Below are 16,153 nucleotides of genomic sequence, written 5' to 3'. Positions count from 1 at the left end.
GTAATTAAAGCAATACTACATGTAATTAAAGCAATACATGTAATTAAAGCAATACTACATGTACTGAAAACAATACATGTAATTAAAACAATGCTACATGTAATTAAAGCAATACTACATGTAATGAAAACAATACTACATGCAATGAAAACAATACTACATGTAATTAAAACAATACTACATGTAATTAAAAAAATACTACATGCAATGAAAACAATACTACATGTAATGAAAAAACTACATGTAATTAAAACAATACTACATGTAATTAAAGCAATACTACATGTAATGAAAACAATACTACATGTAATTAAAACAATACTACATGTAATTAAAACAATACTACATGTAATTAAAACAATGCTACAATTAAGACAATACTACAAGTAATTAAAAAAATGCTACAATTTAAACAATGCTACAATTTAAACAATGCTACAATTTAAACAATAATACATGTAATTAAAACAATGCTACAAGTAATTAAAACTGCTACAATTTAAACAATACTACATGTAATTAAAACAATGCTACAATTAAAACAATACTACAAGTAATTAAAATAATTCTACAGTTAAAACAATACTATATGTAATTAAAACAATGCTACGATTAAAACAATACTACATGTAATTAAAACAATGCTACATGTAATTAAATAATATTACAATTAAAACAATACTACAAGTAATTAAAACAATTCTACATGTAATTAAAACAATTCTACGTGTAATTAACACAATACTACATGTAATTAAAACAATACTACATGTAATTAAAATAATAAAATAATGTTCCTCTTCTCTACTACATTTTTTTCTGGGCTACTTTTAAGTGGGCCACCCTGTATAATCAACTGTATCTACTTGATCTTTCTGAGCACTGATCTTGGACACTACCAGAATTTTTTGCTCTTTAAAAGCATGTAAAGTTTTTCTTTTTTTTAAAATGAAGTTTCAAATAAATCTGTTTTTTTTTTTTTTCAATTCATGACAAGAGGATGTCCATTTTTTTACTTGACACAATGTATTGTAATTCATTTCATTTTATAAAAAAAAAAATTCTTGTTGCAATGATTTTCACGATTTTATTGTCTGCTGCTTGTTCTTATTTCTCTAAACCAATCATGTGTCACCTATCTGATTTATTTGTCAGTTGTATTTTGCTGTCATAATATTTAAAGAAATTAAATGTTTTAAACTTGAGTTACCTTTTCTTGAAGATTAACTCGAATTTAAACAAAGAATAAATAATGAATATTAGCTTTTTATCCTCTTTTTTATGTTTTACAACTTATAGAGAGCAAAATGATAGAATGAAATTGAAATAAGGCAGGAAATTTATTTGTTAAATCAAGGTAAAATAAAAAAGGTTCTGTATTAGGAAATTTTATGCACTGTTTCTAACTAGATGTAGTAGTAAATAAAAAGAAAATGATTTAATGTGTAATTATTGAGTTACATTGATGTAAGAAACACATGAGCATATGTGAAGTTATCTTACAATTTTATTAATATACTAGCAAGCTACCCAGCATTGCCCAGTCATAAAATACGCTTAAATATCATATTCATGCAAATTTTGTATTTATTATTACTAGCTGTACCCGGCCATGCATTGATGTAGCTCAGTTTTTTAAAATAGAAATACCCTCCCCCCAAAAAAAAAAGTGTACTGTAAATTTACTGATATATGTGTGTGTGTATATAATTATCTCACGAAAAGTTGCATTTTGTAATGTTTATAGATATTTAATATTTTTGTTTTGCAATTGTTTTTGTTTTTTTAACACACGCACACAAACACAAATATGCATATAATAAGATGTTGTCAATATTTGTGGATACACAATATTTTGGGACTTGTTAATGTTTATAGCAAATGCCCAGTGAATTGTGAAGTGCAACGCACATACACAAGGCAGTAATGACCTAAGTGAGAAACAAATTTGACGCTGTGCGAACATATCTATCTCTTATTGGCACCATATTTTAATTTTAGTAAGTAACCATTCATTTATGAAACCTAGAATTGAATTCCGAAATATGAGAATTATCAGAATGGATGGACTAAGGTGAGGGAGCCGTTATTCTTTATGAATCGGAAACTGTGAAGATTATGTTAGGTTTATGTTTTTAATAGCTAGTTACAGGCGGTGAAAGCACAGAATTTCTGAAAAGTGTAGAATTCGTTCTGGTGACAGCTAGGAGTAGTGGTAGGACTAAATATTTAGAGAAAAATAGGTATTTCTTCCTCTAAATATGTTGCGATTGTGATGGTGTTGCTAGTAGGATGCAATGTAGCATTTTAATATTACAAATGAATGTGTATAAAATGGTGTTCGAAAGCTACATAAGATAGTAGCTAATAGCCTAAATGTATTGAATTTGTCTGTTGTTGTAAACCTATGTTACTTTGGTCCAGAGGGGAATTTTTGCAGTCATTTTATTATATTGCAACTGTAGTAGTGATTTTAAAAGTTAAAAAAAAATGACTTGTATACCATCAGTTAGAATTGAAACCAAAACATATAGTTCCCCAGCCTTATCCATTAGTGTGTGACTTAAATCCATACATATACAAAAATGGCAAAAATAATGTTGTTTAACTTATAACTTTTAATTAGCACATGTGCAAGAACAAATAAATCGGGTATATTCAACTTGCATCAAGCCAAGGTAAATGTTTTATTTTATTTTTTCTCCAATTTTAACCCCATAACAGCTATTTTACCAGCTAAAACCCAAATCAAAAGTGTACTATAATGTTAAAATACCCTGTATATCAAATTTCAAATCTGTAGACTAAATTTTCAAAAAGGAGAGTGGTAGTGAATTTTCGCACGTATAGATAGATAAAATATTTCCGGTTGCTAGAACATTTTCAGCTTAAATTCTACACAATTATGCAGAATGTTAAAACTATGCATAAATAGAATTAAGTGTAATAGTGAAATGAAACTAATCATCTAAAAAGAAAACATTAAAAATGAATAAGTAATTCATTAACACTCGTTTTTCAAACAAAAGAATATGCAAATTAGTTGACTTTTATGTAGTCACTTGCATATCCATGATTAAGTATATTAGGAAATTTGTTTTAATAATTTGTTAAATAGAAAACGTAGGCTTTTAATATCAATGTCAGAGCGAGAAAAAAAAAACCCTCAACTTTATAGGTATGTAGATGGGGGTCATTCCAAAAGTAATGCCTTCTATTTTTTAACTCAGAAAGTTGAAGAACTATGAAAATAGGACTGGTACTATTAAAATGAGTGACCTTTTGTCCTTCAGAATTTATTTTTCTACATAGTTACCATCATTCTTAATGCACTTTTGCCAACGATAAACGAGAGCTTTGATAGCTCTGTCGTAAAAGTCAGTGGCTCCCAAGGCAATCTATTTTTTCATGGCTATGATTACAGTGTTATCAGGAAAATGCTGCCCACATAATGCATATGTGACACCACGTCTTGCCACCACTGATGATTCGGTCCAAGAATCCATCACTTTCGGCTTCATACTAATTCAACAAGTTCTTACAGACATCCTGTCGGTGGTCCTTTTGGTCTTGCCTGAGCATACGTGAAACCGACCTAGTGCACACTTTGCTATATCCTAGAGATGACATCGTTTCCAGTGCAACAACACCTACATTCAATGCTACACGCATTTCATTGCTCAGCATGGATGAGTTGGTTAAGGCATACAGTGTTTTCTGAGGTGATAGCTGTGCATGGGTGTCAGGAGCATGCTTTGTCAGTCACATCTGTCGCTACTCTGAAATCAATGAACCCATCTCCTGTGCTGACGTCAACTGCATCAGAGTCGTAAATATTCAACAGGCGCCGGTGAATGTTGATTGATTCAGTTTTGTCTGAATGAAGGAATTCAATGACACATCTCTGCTTCTGATGCACATCCATGACAGAGTTGTTTTCTTAGAGTCTCACACCATCAATATTTGCAACAAAGAGATGAAACTTTTAAGGTCATAAATGCATAAGTTTAATCATCATAACAATACAATTTACAATCCCCTTTGGTCCATTCGAATGGAATAAAAAAAATATAGGTTGTATTACTTTTGGAACGACCCTCCTAGAAGGACAAAGTAAAATAAATCAAGTTTAATGAAATTTGTTCACATGAATTTTTCATAGCAAAAACCTGACTAACAAAATAAATATTCATTGTAAAAATTGAAGAAAACAAAATATCTCTTAAATCACATTTTTCCTTTTTTTAAAAAATTAACTTGAAAATTCGAGTCAGCATATGAAAAAGGTTTTTCTTTTTTTGGTCGAGTATTTTATATTTTGCCATAAATCAAGTTGCACTCCAAACGCTAACATGATATCAAGTTAGATTATTAATTTATAAAAAAAAAATTTTTTTTCCTCAAATTTTCATGTTCGTAAAAGTATCAGATCTAAACCAATGTCTCATTTAAAGATAAGCATCAGTTGAATCGATTTGACATTATTACAAGACCTTCAAACATTCTTCTGATTGTTCGCATCGTTTTGAGTTCTGAAGTTAAAATCATTATAGGTCATCAGACAAGCATAGAAATAAATGAAATTGGTTTTATAATTTTACTAGCATTTCAGGCCGGCGTTGCCCGGGTGTTTGGAGGTGTACGTTGAGCAAAAAAAAAAAAAAAGCGGTCAATTTTTTAAAACTTTGACCCCTATTATGACCCTTTTAACATTTATTATTTGGGATTCCAATCAAGTTATTAAGTTAGACCCATGTCCAAGGAACCTATATCTAAAATTTCAAGTGTTTAGACCCAAAATTGTCGGAGGAGTTTGATATAGTTCTCAAAGGTCAAATCGTTGAACTTTGACACCTTAATTTCTGACCGAAAACAGATTACAAAGATTTTCCCAAATCTCAGTACCCTGTATATCAAATTTTGAGTCTGTAGACTGAAAATTGACAGTTATTGCGTTGGAAAATGTACACAGACACACACACACACAGACACTTTCACTTTTATATATATATAATAGACTCGTATGGGTGCCCGGCGTTGCCCGGGTGTTTGAAGGTGTATGCTGAGCAAAAAAAAACAAAAAAACGCGGTCAATTTTTTTTAACTTTGACCCCTATTATGACCCCTTAACATTTATTGTTTTTGGCTCAAATCAAGTTATTAAGTTAGATCCATGTCCAAGGGACCTATATCTAAAATTTCAAGTGTTTAGACCCAAAATTTCACCCTTAACAGCCAAATTGGTGGCAGAAAACCGATCACATAGATTTTCTCAAATCTCAGTACACTGTATATCAAATTTCGAGTCTGTAGACTAAAAATTGGCAGTTGTTGCATAGGGAAATGTACACAGACACACAGACAGACAGACACATTCACTTTTATAGATATATAATCGATTAGTATAAAAGGTCAAAGTCAAATAAATCAAGTTTAATGAAAATTGCTCCATATATTACATTTTATAATAGATATATATATTTATATATTATTATTATTATTATTATTAATATTACAGAGATGATTATCTGATTTCTGCCAACAAACATTAGAACCTTGCGTTATCCTCTGTTTTTCTCTGCTATTTGGTTGAAGTATGTTGCATCACCCTCCCACCATCTCGTATTACCCCCCCCCATTCTCTCCTTACCAACATCACTATTTACCAAAAAGTGTGTATTCTTGCTGGCACTGCTGATGACAGCTGTTTGCTTTCTTCAAAAGTGACAAAATTAATTAAAGGGTGCTAAGATTTTCCCTTCTAATAATTTTTAATATTTTATTGTTACTTTATTTATTTACTTTTTTTTATTGATTTGGTCATGTGTCCTCTGCTATGAGATTAAAACTCTGTGATTGTAACCTTGTTTTTTCTGTACAGCAGAAGTGTTTTGTATTCATAGGTATCTGAAAAGCTAGTATTATTAGGGATGTCAGTTCTCTAATTTAAGCTGAATTCTGCCTCCCCCCACCACCATCAGAAAAAAACGGATTTTCACCAAAATTATTAGTCTCCCACTGACGTGAGCTTTCTGTTTTTTGGTTGAAATTTGGTTAAAATTTATTTTTTTAATAAAAAAAAGAAAGATGTGTCAAATTGCTAGAGCTTATTGTTTTGTTGCTATTTGGTTGTATTTTATTCATATTTTTTTACCCAGAAAAAAGGGGATATCCACTAAAATCATTAGTCAAAATCCACTTTTTTTATTTTTAAATAAGAAATATCTGATACAAAATCACATTTTTAGCTGAATTTATTTCTCTTTCATTTCTCCCTCTCTCTCTAGTTTTATCTTTCTTCTCTTTTTATCTTCTATCCATATTATCTTGCTTTGTTAATTTTACCTTGAAGCTATCTTATGACTTTATCTTATTCATACCGAGGGTTGGGAAGTTACATAACTTCCGGTTTCCCTTCTCTCTCCCTCACATACACATCTGGTGTTTTTTTTGTTTTGTTTTTTTATAATTTTGACCTTCTGAGTTGAAACCGATTGGCATTGTTTAGAAAAGTGGAAAACTCTGGAATGAAGCCTAAAAACGAATTTATTTCTAAATTTACGTTATTCTTGTTTATGATGATTAATATTTGATTAATTAAACAGTTTACAAATCTGTTGCCAGGGACGCTGGGAAAATGGTGGGATCCTTCGACTGCTCCAGAAGATATCTCACTACTGATGCAATTCTCTATCTTTATAAAAGCCAAGTACGTCCAAGGATGGAGTACTGCTGCCACATCTAGGCAGGAACTGCTAAAAGCAGCCTATCCTGCCTTGACAGAGTACAAAATAGACTTCGTGGTTTAGTGGGGGATACCCTTTTCTCTTCCCTGCAACCTCTCTCCCACAGAAGAGACGTTGCAAGCCTGTCTTTGTTTTATCGCTATTTCCATCGCAAGTGCTCGTCTGAGCTCCAATCCCTCATCCCCCCTCGCCAATCTTTCACGAGAAACACCCGTCTGGCTGAAACTACTGTCAATAATTTTCTCCACTCTTTATCTGTGCCTAAATCCAAACGTAGATTCCATGAGCAAAGCTTCTTTCTTAGAACTGCACGCCAGTGGAACTCTCTGCCGCTTGCCTGTTTCCCACCTGACTACAACTTGGACGTCTTTAAGTCCAACATAAACAAACTCCTGACAAACCGCCCCCTTAAGACACGCTATCAAAACCCCCAATACTAATGATTACTACAATACTATCTCATTGACTACTGTACATGTAATAACCCTTATCCCTGAGTGGCCTTCGGGCCTTGATAAGTGGTGACCCCCATGTAAAAAAAAAAAAAATTGTGGAAAAACGAGTAATATTGTATAATTTTTGGATTATTTATTTTTTTCTGAGATTTTCGGTGACATCCATCCTAATCATCGAAAAAAAATGTAATTAAAAAAATTTATTTTTCATTTTGTTGCTGCTGTTAACTCTAGAGGTGGTGACCCTTAGAAAACAAAAAGTGTACAACCGATCTCATTGATGATTGTATCAAAATCAGATCCAATGTTATCTGCGTGGTTGACGCAATGCCGTGAAAAGTTTAAAAGAAAAAACGATTTTTCAATTAATCTATCAGCGAGATTCACACGCGCGTATTTTTATTGTTGTCGGTGAAATCACCCATTTTTTTCAATCAAATCGATGGATTTTCTGCTCTTGTTGGGGACACATCGCTATGCACTGGGAAGAAGTTTTACATGCCTCCCTGCATTGACTTAGTCCACAAGACATTGTTGTTTACATTTCACTTTAGAGAATCTACTGCTGATTTTATAAAATTATTTTTATATATAACTAGCAGAGGTGCCCGGCGTTGCCCTGGTGTTTGTAAGTGTGTGAAAAAAAAAAAAAAAGTGTTAGTAGGCAGGCAGGCTCGAACCCATGACGCGAAGGCAGAAAAGAAAGTGAAAGAAAACCTGACGTCTTACCACTATGCTATGATGCAACAGGTAGTGAAAAGCATTCAAATTTAGCGATGTCAACCGTAACGCTATAGCGGATAAGAATCATACACTAACTCTGGCTGTAGGCCAGTTAAGCTTTCAGCTTTATGCTTCCCCACGATGTTAATCATGCAGTTAACTCTGGCTGCAGGCCAGTTGCCGTATTTGTTTCCCTAAAATGTTGGTGAAAATCAGCTCCCCCCAAAAAGGGGAGCTCTAGCAGTGTCCAATTGTCTGATATGAAGGATTTCTCCCACATTGATCAAATCTGATTGCCTTTCTGGATATCCGGCCGGGTGAGCCAGTGATCGACTTTGCTTCGATTAGTTTTGCTTTATTTATATGAAAAAGACAAACAAACACGCGAAAGGATGGGATGGCGGGAATTTTTTAAAAGTCGATCAAAATAAAGATAGAAACGATGTTCATTCGTAAATTAGAGATATTACAATCTAGAGAGTATAAGGAAAGTTCTCCAAAATAGTAACGTTGTCAAGAACCCCGGTATCCTTCAGCTAACATTCACGTATGTGGTGACTTCAATGTTCACAACGTCGAATGGTTGACCCACTCAAACAAGACCGATGATGAGGGGAGGTTCTGTCATGATTTCTCCATTGCCTATGACCTCACTCAGATTGTTCAGGAACCCACCTGTGTGCCCGACAATGACGGCCAGTATGCTAGCCTACTAGACCTTTTTCTCACAACTTGCCCTGAACTATGTTCAGTTTCTGTTCTGTCGCCTCTTGGATCTTCCGACTACTCTGTTGTATCAATTAAGATAAAAATGAAATGTAATAAGTCCCCAGACGTACCTCTCCATCGTACAGTATATCGATACACTAAGGCTGACTGGGATAGCTTCCGTACATTTATATCTGATCTACCTCTGCATTCCATGTTTAAAAAGGATGTGTCCTCTGTAGTATTAGACCTGACTGAATGGTTAATTGTAGGTATTGACCATTTCATACCCTCTAAAAAGTTTCAGCAAAAACCTAACAGCCAGCCATGGTTCTCTCCAGAATGTGCTGCTGCCATTGCGCACAGAAATCACTTTTTCCACTGCTTCAAACGTAATAGATGTATGGAAACTAAAGCCGTTTTCAGGACTGCCAGCAACCATTGTAAGAAAGTAATAAGGAACGCAAGAGAGTTGTATGCTCAATCTGTTAAGTCCAAAGTAGCTGAGCAGCAGCTTGGTTCCCACCAGTTTTGCCAAATAGCAAACAGAATCCTGAACAGAAGCGTGCGCTCCATCCCAACTATTATCAATGGACCTGAGGTAATCTTGCCAGCATCAGACAAAGCCAAACTCTTTGTCAAGAACTTTGCAGCTAATTCTACCCTTTGCGACCAAGGCCGCCAACCCCCAATATTTCCTCCTGTATCAGAAAACACGCTATGTGATATACGTATATCTGTACGTGATGTTGCCAAGCTAATCAAAAACCTTGATTCCAGTAAAGTAACTGGCCCTGACGGTATTCCAATTATAGTACTCAAAAAACTTCAACCTGAACTAGCGCCCATACTTACAAAACTGTTTAAACGTTGTCTTAAGGAGAATAGTTTCCCATCTCCCTGGAAAATCTCATCAGTATGCCCTGTATTTAAGAATTCAGGTGATCGCTCATCCCCCTCTCAGTACAGGCCAATAAGTCTCCTGTGCGTCATGAGTAAGTTGCTAGAATCTGTGTTAAATACAGAAGTAATCAACCATCTCAACAAAAATAACCTTCTTAGTGACACTCAATATGGTTTCCGTTCTGCTAGATCTACAGCAGATGTGCTTACAGTTATATCGCATAGGATTAGCAAATCTCTCGACGGTGGCAATCTTTCTAGGGCAATTGCTCTTGACATATCTAAAGCCTTTGATAGGTATGGCATAAAGGTTTACTTCATAAGATCGCTAGTTATGGTATAGCTGGAAATGTCTTCTCAATTATTAAATCATTTCTTTCTGATAGGTTCATAAGAGTAGTAGTTGATGGGCAAAAATCAGAAGCTCACAGTATTAATGCCGGTGTCCCTCAGGGGTCCATCCTGGGCCCAACTCTTTTCCTGATCTACATTAATGATCTTCCAAATCACATCCTTACATCATTTGTAGACATTTATGCTGACGACACTACCATTTATGGTTGCACATCTAAGACAGTAAACGACCAAGTTCTCTCCGATTCTCTCTCCTCTGATCTTGAGCACGTAGTACAATGGGGAAAGGAGTGGCTGGTTACTTTTAATGCATCTAAAACCAAGCTTCTCTCTTTACATCATCAACATTCTAATCCACATTTGGCATCAATTGAAATGAATGGCTCTCGTCTTCAGGAGGCCTCAAGTTTTGACAAGCTTCTGGGCTTGACCATTACTCCTGATCTTAAATGGAACACGTACATCAAATCTGTTGCCAAGGCCGCTGGAAAAATGGTGGGATCTTTCTATCGATCCGGTAAATATCTCACTGCTGATGCTATTCTCTATCTATATAAGAGCCAGGTACGTCCAAAGATGGAATACTGTTGCCACATCTGGGCAGGAGCTGCTAGAAAGGACTTGTCCTGCCTTGATAGAGTTCAAAATAGACTTCGTAGCCTCGTAGGAGATGTCCTTTTCTCTTCGTGCAACCTCTATCTCACAGAAGAGATGTTGCGAGTTTGTCTCTGATGTATCGTTATTTTCATGGAAAGTGTTCGACTGAGCTTCAATCTATGGTCCCCCCTCGCCAAACTTTCACAAGAAACACTCGTCTAGCTGTAAACACTATCAATAATTTCCCCCACTCTTTATCTGTGCCTAAACCTAAACGTAGATTCCATGAACAAAGCTTCTTTCTTAGAACTGCACGCCTGTGGAATTGTCTTCCGTTTTTCATGCTTTCCGGCTGACTACAATATGGTTGTGTTCAAGTCTAAAGTAAATAAGTTCTTGATGAGCCGTTCCATATAAGTTATCAAATTTACCAAATTTTCATTACTAATGATTACTATATTGTCCAATTGCTACTTTACACTCTTTAACCCTTATCCTTGAGTGGCCTCTGGGCCTTGATAATGTGGTGATGCCTATGTAAAAAAAAAAAAAAAAAGCCTTTCTTGGACATACAAAAATGCACGTGCCCATTTTGCCTTTTCTATAATAGATAGATGGCTTGAATTAAAGTTTCAAATGCAAAAGTCGAGTATCATGCTTCATGTACTCTAAATAGAAACAATCATTTTGAATGCGCCCCCGTCATATGAAAGAAGTTACTGTTGATTTTATATGCCTGACCTTTCTGCTTGTGTGGTGATAATGGCTTGAATTTAAGTTTAAAATGAAAAAATCAAGTATCATGGTTCAATTGTGCTTTAAATAGAAACATTTATTTTGAACACGCTTCTGTCATATTATACTATTGATATTATATATCAGGCCTTTCTGCTTGTGCAGTAATAAAACTTCACAAAGGCACATCTGATGTTAGGCTGTGTAAGGTCAAAATCGCCTGTTCCTTCTTTCATCGGATTATTTCAATTATCGATACTTATCAAAGACATTCTGATACAAGACCATTAATGGATAATCGGCCCAATCGTTTTTGAGTTCGTAGGGAATAAACTCACACACATGCACAGACAAAGTGATTTTTATATAATAGTATAAACATTATACAACATTACTCAGTTTTGTAAAATTTTCAAAATAAACCTTATGAAATAAAGATGTGACTAGATTATTTTAAATGTAAACTTATTACTTATTAACAAATCATCAAAGATATTTTTAGTTATTCTTTTGTTGTACCAAAAATCCACCCTGATTTGAGCTTTTTTTGCTACTGGCTTTTCATATCATTCTTTTTCAATAAATTCAGTGCCTCAATGATTGCTTTGTCGTTTGTGTGTGTGTGTGTGTGTGTGTGTGTGTGTGTGTGTGTGTGTGTGTGTGTGTGTGTGTGTGTATAATTCTATCTTAGTACTATTTTATAGTTGCTATCGTGATAGAACCTTAGAAATAAATAAATTAAAAAAAAAAGAGCTTATGTTTCAATGATATATTTCTTTACGACTTTGGCTAAATAAATCATCACCTCTGTTCAGTATTGAGAGACAATGAATAATCCCTGTGCATGTAATTGTGAAGTAATTGTGCAATCACCAACCATATTTTTCCTGACTCGGCACTGCTTAATTCCAGTGGCAAGAAAAAGTCCAGGATAAATGGAAACATTGCAAGATAAGCCGGAGCCAATAATATAGCACCTGATCTTCCCAAATGGTTATCCATTTAGTACTGGCCGGGTTCAACGTGGCTTAATTTCAGTGATCTACCAGGAACCGGTGTGTTGGCATGAATATGCCATATATAGCCAAACTAATATCAGTGAAATATTTTCAAAAGAAGGAAATTAAAGAAGTGAATGCTCTCCTAGATATTCTACAAAATTCTCCAAGTAATAAAGAATAATCCTAATAAAGTCACCAATTCCAAGAAATAATTAGTGTGTGACCTAACTGCCATCTTGTTTTTGGGTTTCAATTATTTATGGACACTGGAAGTTTCTTTGTAAAATTTCCAATCAAAGTGAAAAGGTGGTTATTTAATTTTGTCTGGGAAATCATTCAGTGCAGTTTGTTATGAATAGAGGAAAAAAAAAATGGTTCACACAAGTTCCCAATCTCTTGTGAATTAAGACATTTCCAATATAATTAAATAGAATAAAAAAAAAAGTGCAAATAAAAAATTTAAAAAAAAAAAATCATCAATTGATTGATTAATGAAGTTGTACTCTGAAATTCAAAGTCTAAATGGATTATATGGAAGTCCAAGAAGTCAGTTAAATTTGAACATAACAAATAACCAATGAAGTTACATAGATCCAAACAGAAGGAACTGCAATCCTAGGTGTGAGTTGATTAAAGTTAAGCCCAAAAAGTCAAATTTTAAAATATATTAAACAATCAATTAAATTGTATTCTATAAGGTTCAAAATGAATCATCTGCCATCCAGTATGTGAATAGGTTATATTAAAGTCCCAAATATCAATTAATAATAAAAAAAAAAGGTCCTAAAAATATGAAAATATAAATATATAACCTTAATAATTGAATGGTGACAAGCAAGCAAGATAACAAACATATTCAATAAATTTTTAATGATATATACAAAAATTACAAAATTAATACTAAGTATGTTTATATTTAAAATTCTAAATTGTTTTATTCTCCAGTAATTTGAAAATAACACTGCTGACTTATTTTTCTACACACTTTTGAATGTACATTTAATGATTTTTATAATGATGTTATTATTTTGATGTTACTTTTATTTGATTTTTTAAAGTTTGGACAAAGCTGTTGAAGAGTTCACCCTTTCATGTGCTGGATACAGTGTCATTACTTATGTCCTAGGAATTTGTGATCGACATAATGACAATATTATGATAAAGAGGAATGGCCAGGTATACAGGTTTTTTAAAACATTTTTTAACTGATCATTTTGTCACATGTTTGTCCATTTTAAAGAACATTTCTGAATCTTAATATGAAATCAAACAATTTAATGTGTGCGTGTGTATGTATATATATATATATGTGTGTGTGTTAGTGTTGAGATGATGAATCGGAATTGGAAAAATGAAAACTTTTGAGGGCATCAGAATCAGAAAAATTTGTGCATATATTCCGATGCCAAAAACGATTCCTTTAATTATCTTTTTTTTTTATTATTTTATTTTGTTTAAAACAAAATCTTCCACTGTTGGTAGTCACAATAAAATAATAAATATTTATTGATTCTAAACTACCAGTAAAGCTAAAATCGACAAATCACTCCTCACGTTTGAGAAAATATATGCACATTTAAGATGTGTTTTACAGTAATCGAGGAAAAAAAATAACAACTTTGTAGTTAAATATTTAGAGATTCATAAAGCAGCGGAATCTGCAAAAATATTTGAATAGTCCCATCACTAATAAATAAATAATATATATATATATATATATATATATATATATATAAAAGGCATAACCTAAATTATATTTCATTCAAAAGATTTCAAGATTTGAAGAAGGTAAATTAAAACCACAAGTTCATTACTTGGAAATATTTGAAGAATGTTTTTGTTCACTCTGTCATTTCACATCACATGACATGCCAAATATTTCCAAGTAATACACTTGTGGTTTTAATTTACTTTCAATCAATCATCCTGAGGAAGTTTTTTTTTCAAGTCTAATCTTAACATGTTCTTGTTAAGCTATCCTTTTAAATAATCAGATTTTGCCAAATTTCAACCATTGTTCCTAATCCTTGCGGTGTTGTTTTACCATCTATCTGAAAACTCCTCAACATTTATCCTCGAGTGGCTTTTGGTCTTTGATAAGCTGTAACTTATTAGTATTGTGACATTTTTGACTACTACTTCAAGGAAGTAGGAAGAATTAACGTAACGAAGTTGACCTTTTCATTGCTTATTTTATTGTACATGTTTGTCTACAAAAGCAATAGGTTTTTTTGTGGAACAACATCATACACGTGTATCTGTTTTGAGAGAGGAAAAGAAAGAAATAAAGCTAGGAGTTTTTGGTTTGGATACGAAAACGTCTTTTCATATTTTGTATTATAAAATAAATCTTGTTTTATTTCTGTGGTCATTACAGTATATTTAAAACAAATGAACTTTTATTTCTATAAAAATAACATTTTTGGGGGCTATAATTCATCATCTCTACATCTCACTACTTAACAAACTCGTCAATTACATAAAATGAATTAGGACATTTTACTTGTCTAGAAAATCTTGTACAAATACAACTCGCGTCCACACTACAAAAACTGAAACCTAAAGCTCAACTCTCTCCTTATGACAGCAGGTTTGTCGAAATGTAGAAGTGTTAGAGCTCTGTCATCAGGAACTCAAATATTTTATCTTTATCTGTGCCTAAACCTAAACATAGATTCCATGAACAAAGTTTCCTTCTTAAAACTGCACACCTATGGAACTGTCTTCTGTTTGCCTGCTTTCCAGCTGGCTGCAATATGGTTGTCTTCAAGTCCAACGTAAACAAGTTCTTGATGAACCGTTCCACTTAAGTTAACAAATTTACTGAATTTCCATTACTAATGATTACTATATTGTACAATTAACTACTGTAAACTCTTTTGCTCTTATTCTTGAGTGGCCTCTGGGCCTTGATAAGTGGTGATGCCTATGAAAAAAAAAATGAAAAAAGAACCATCCGAGGAAAACAACTACAACCTGGCTAAAGGGACTTTGGTGAAAATTCCAGGAGGTGCCTTCACCAAAAACTAATTTTGATTCTCCTGTCCCTGTGTTAGTTGGATAATCTGCAGTAGATATTTCTTTATATGGCAGGCACTACATACTGCGTATGATTGTTAAATTACAGAGGAGCAACATCACCAGAAGATTTGGACAGCTGTGGCCACTGTACTGATGTTTACTTGATAGAAAATTCTCAAAAAGAACAATCAAAGATGTAGATCAAAACCTCTGTAGGCATGCTCCATTTAATTGGCATTGTTATCACAAACGTCTTTTATTTAATCCAGTAGGTGGATTATTTGATGCTCTATACTTATTAGTGGGCTTGCAATAAGGATGAACAAAATTCTAAGTTGAATAAAAGAATAGTTTTCTATACTTTGTTTGTTGGATATTGAATCTGTTCCATCCTTTAGGTCGACTACTGATCTAGATCCGGAATCATATTACAGCTTTTGTAGAGTTCTTGCTTGTATTGCTGTAAGTAGATAAATTTAAACATGCACGAGTTTGTGTTATAAGTTTGTAACTTTTGTTTAGTTGTAAGAATCATTTTCTTTGCTTTCTGGTATTTTTGACTTGTTATTTATTGTATCTGTTAACTGATTGATTATACTTTGTTTCTTTTCAAGCTTTTCCACATTGACTTTGGACATATTCTTGGTAATACAAAGAAAAAATTTGGAGTCGTTCGTGATCGTGTGCCATTTGTATTAACAAATCATTTTGTAACAGTTATCAACAATGGAGAGAGACAGAATGACAATTTCCAAAGGTAAGGCTTGTTTAAAAAAAAAAAAAAATCATTATTTTAAGTCAATATTAAACCAATTTCTTGCACCAACAGTAACGGTAAAATGCCCTATTTCAAGTTAATTTGATTTTATAAAAATGCACTGTTTCTTTTCATATACACTTGGCCCCAATA

At 33.3% G+C, this 16,153-nt stretch overlaps 1 protein-coding gene across 3 annotated transcripts in view; it reads left to right on the top strand.

Annotated features, from left to right (window-relative positions):
• LOC145268053 (phosphatidylinositol 4,5-bisphosphate 3-kinase catalytic subunit beta isoform-like) overlaps positions 1-16,153 on the top strand; it is a 420,372-nt gene that overhangs the window by 399,168 nt on the left and 5,051 nt on the right. For all 3 annotated transcript variants that reach the window (XM_080123347.1, XM_080123348.1, XM_080123349.1), the window contains 2 exons: positions 13,281-13,398; positions 15,858-16,000. In XM_080123347.1, the coding sequence (XP_079979473.1) occupies positions 13,281-13,398; positions 15,858-16,000 (261 nt within the window). The remainder of the gene's footprint in view (positions 1-13,280; positions 13,399-15,857; positions 16,001-16,153) is intronic.

Source organism: Euprymna scolopes, chromosome 4 (genome assembly GCF_053919585.1).
Source record: "Euprymna scolopes isolate OS-2025 chromosome 4, ASM5391958v1, whole genome shotgun sequence".
Taxonomy (NCBI): Eukaryota; Metazoa; Mollusca; class Cephalopoda; order Sepiida; family Sepiolidae; genus Euprymna; species Euprymna scolopes.
This window is presented reverse-complemented; position numbering and strand designations above follow the sequence as displayed.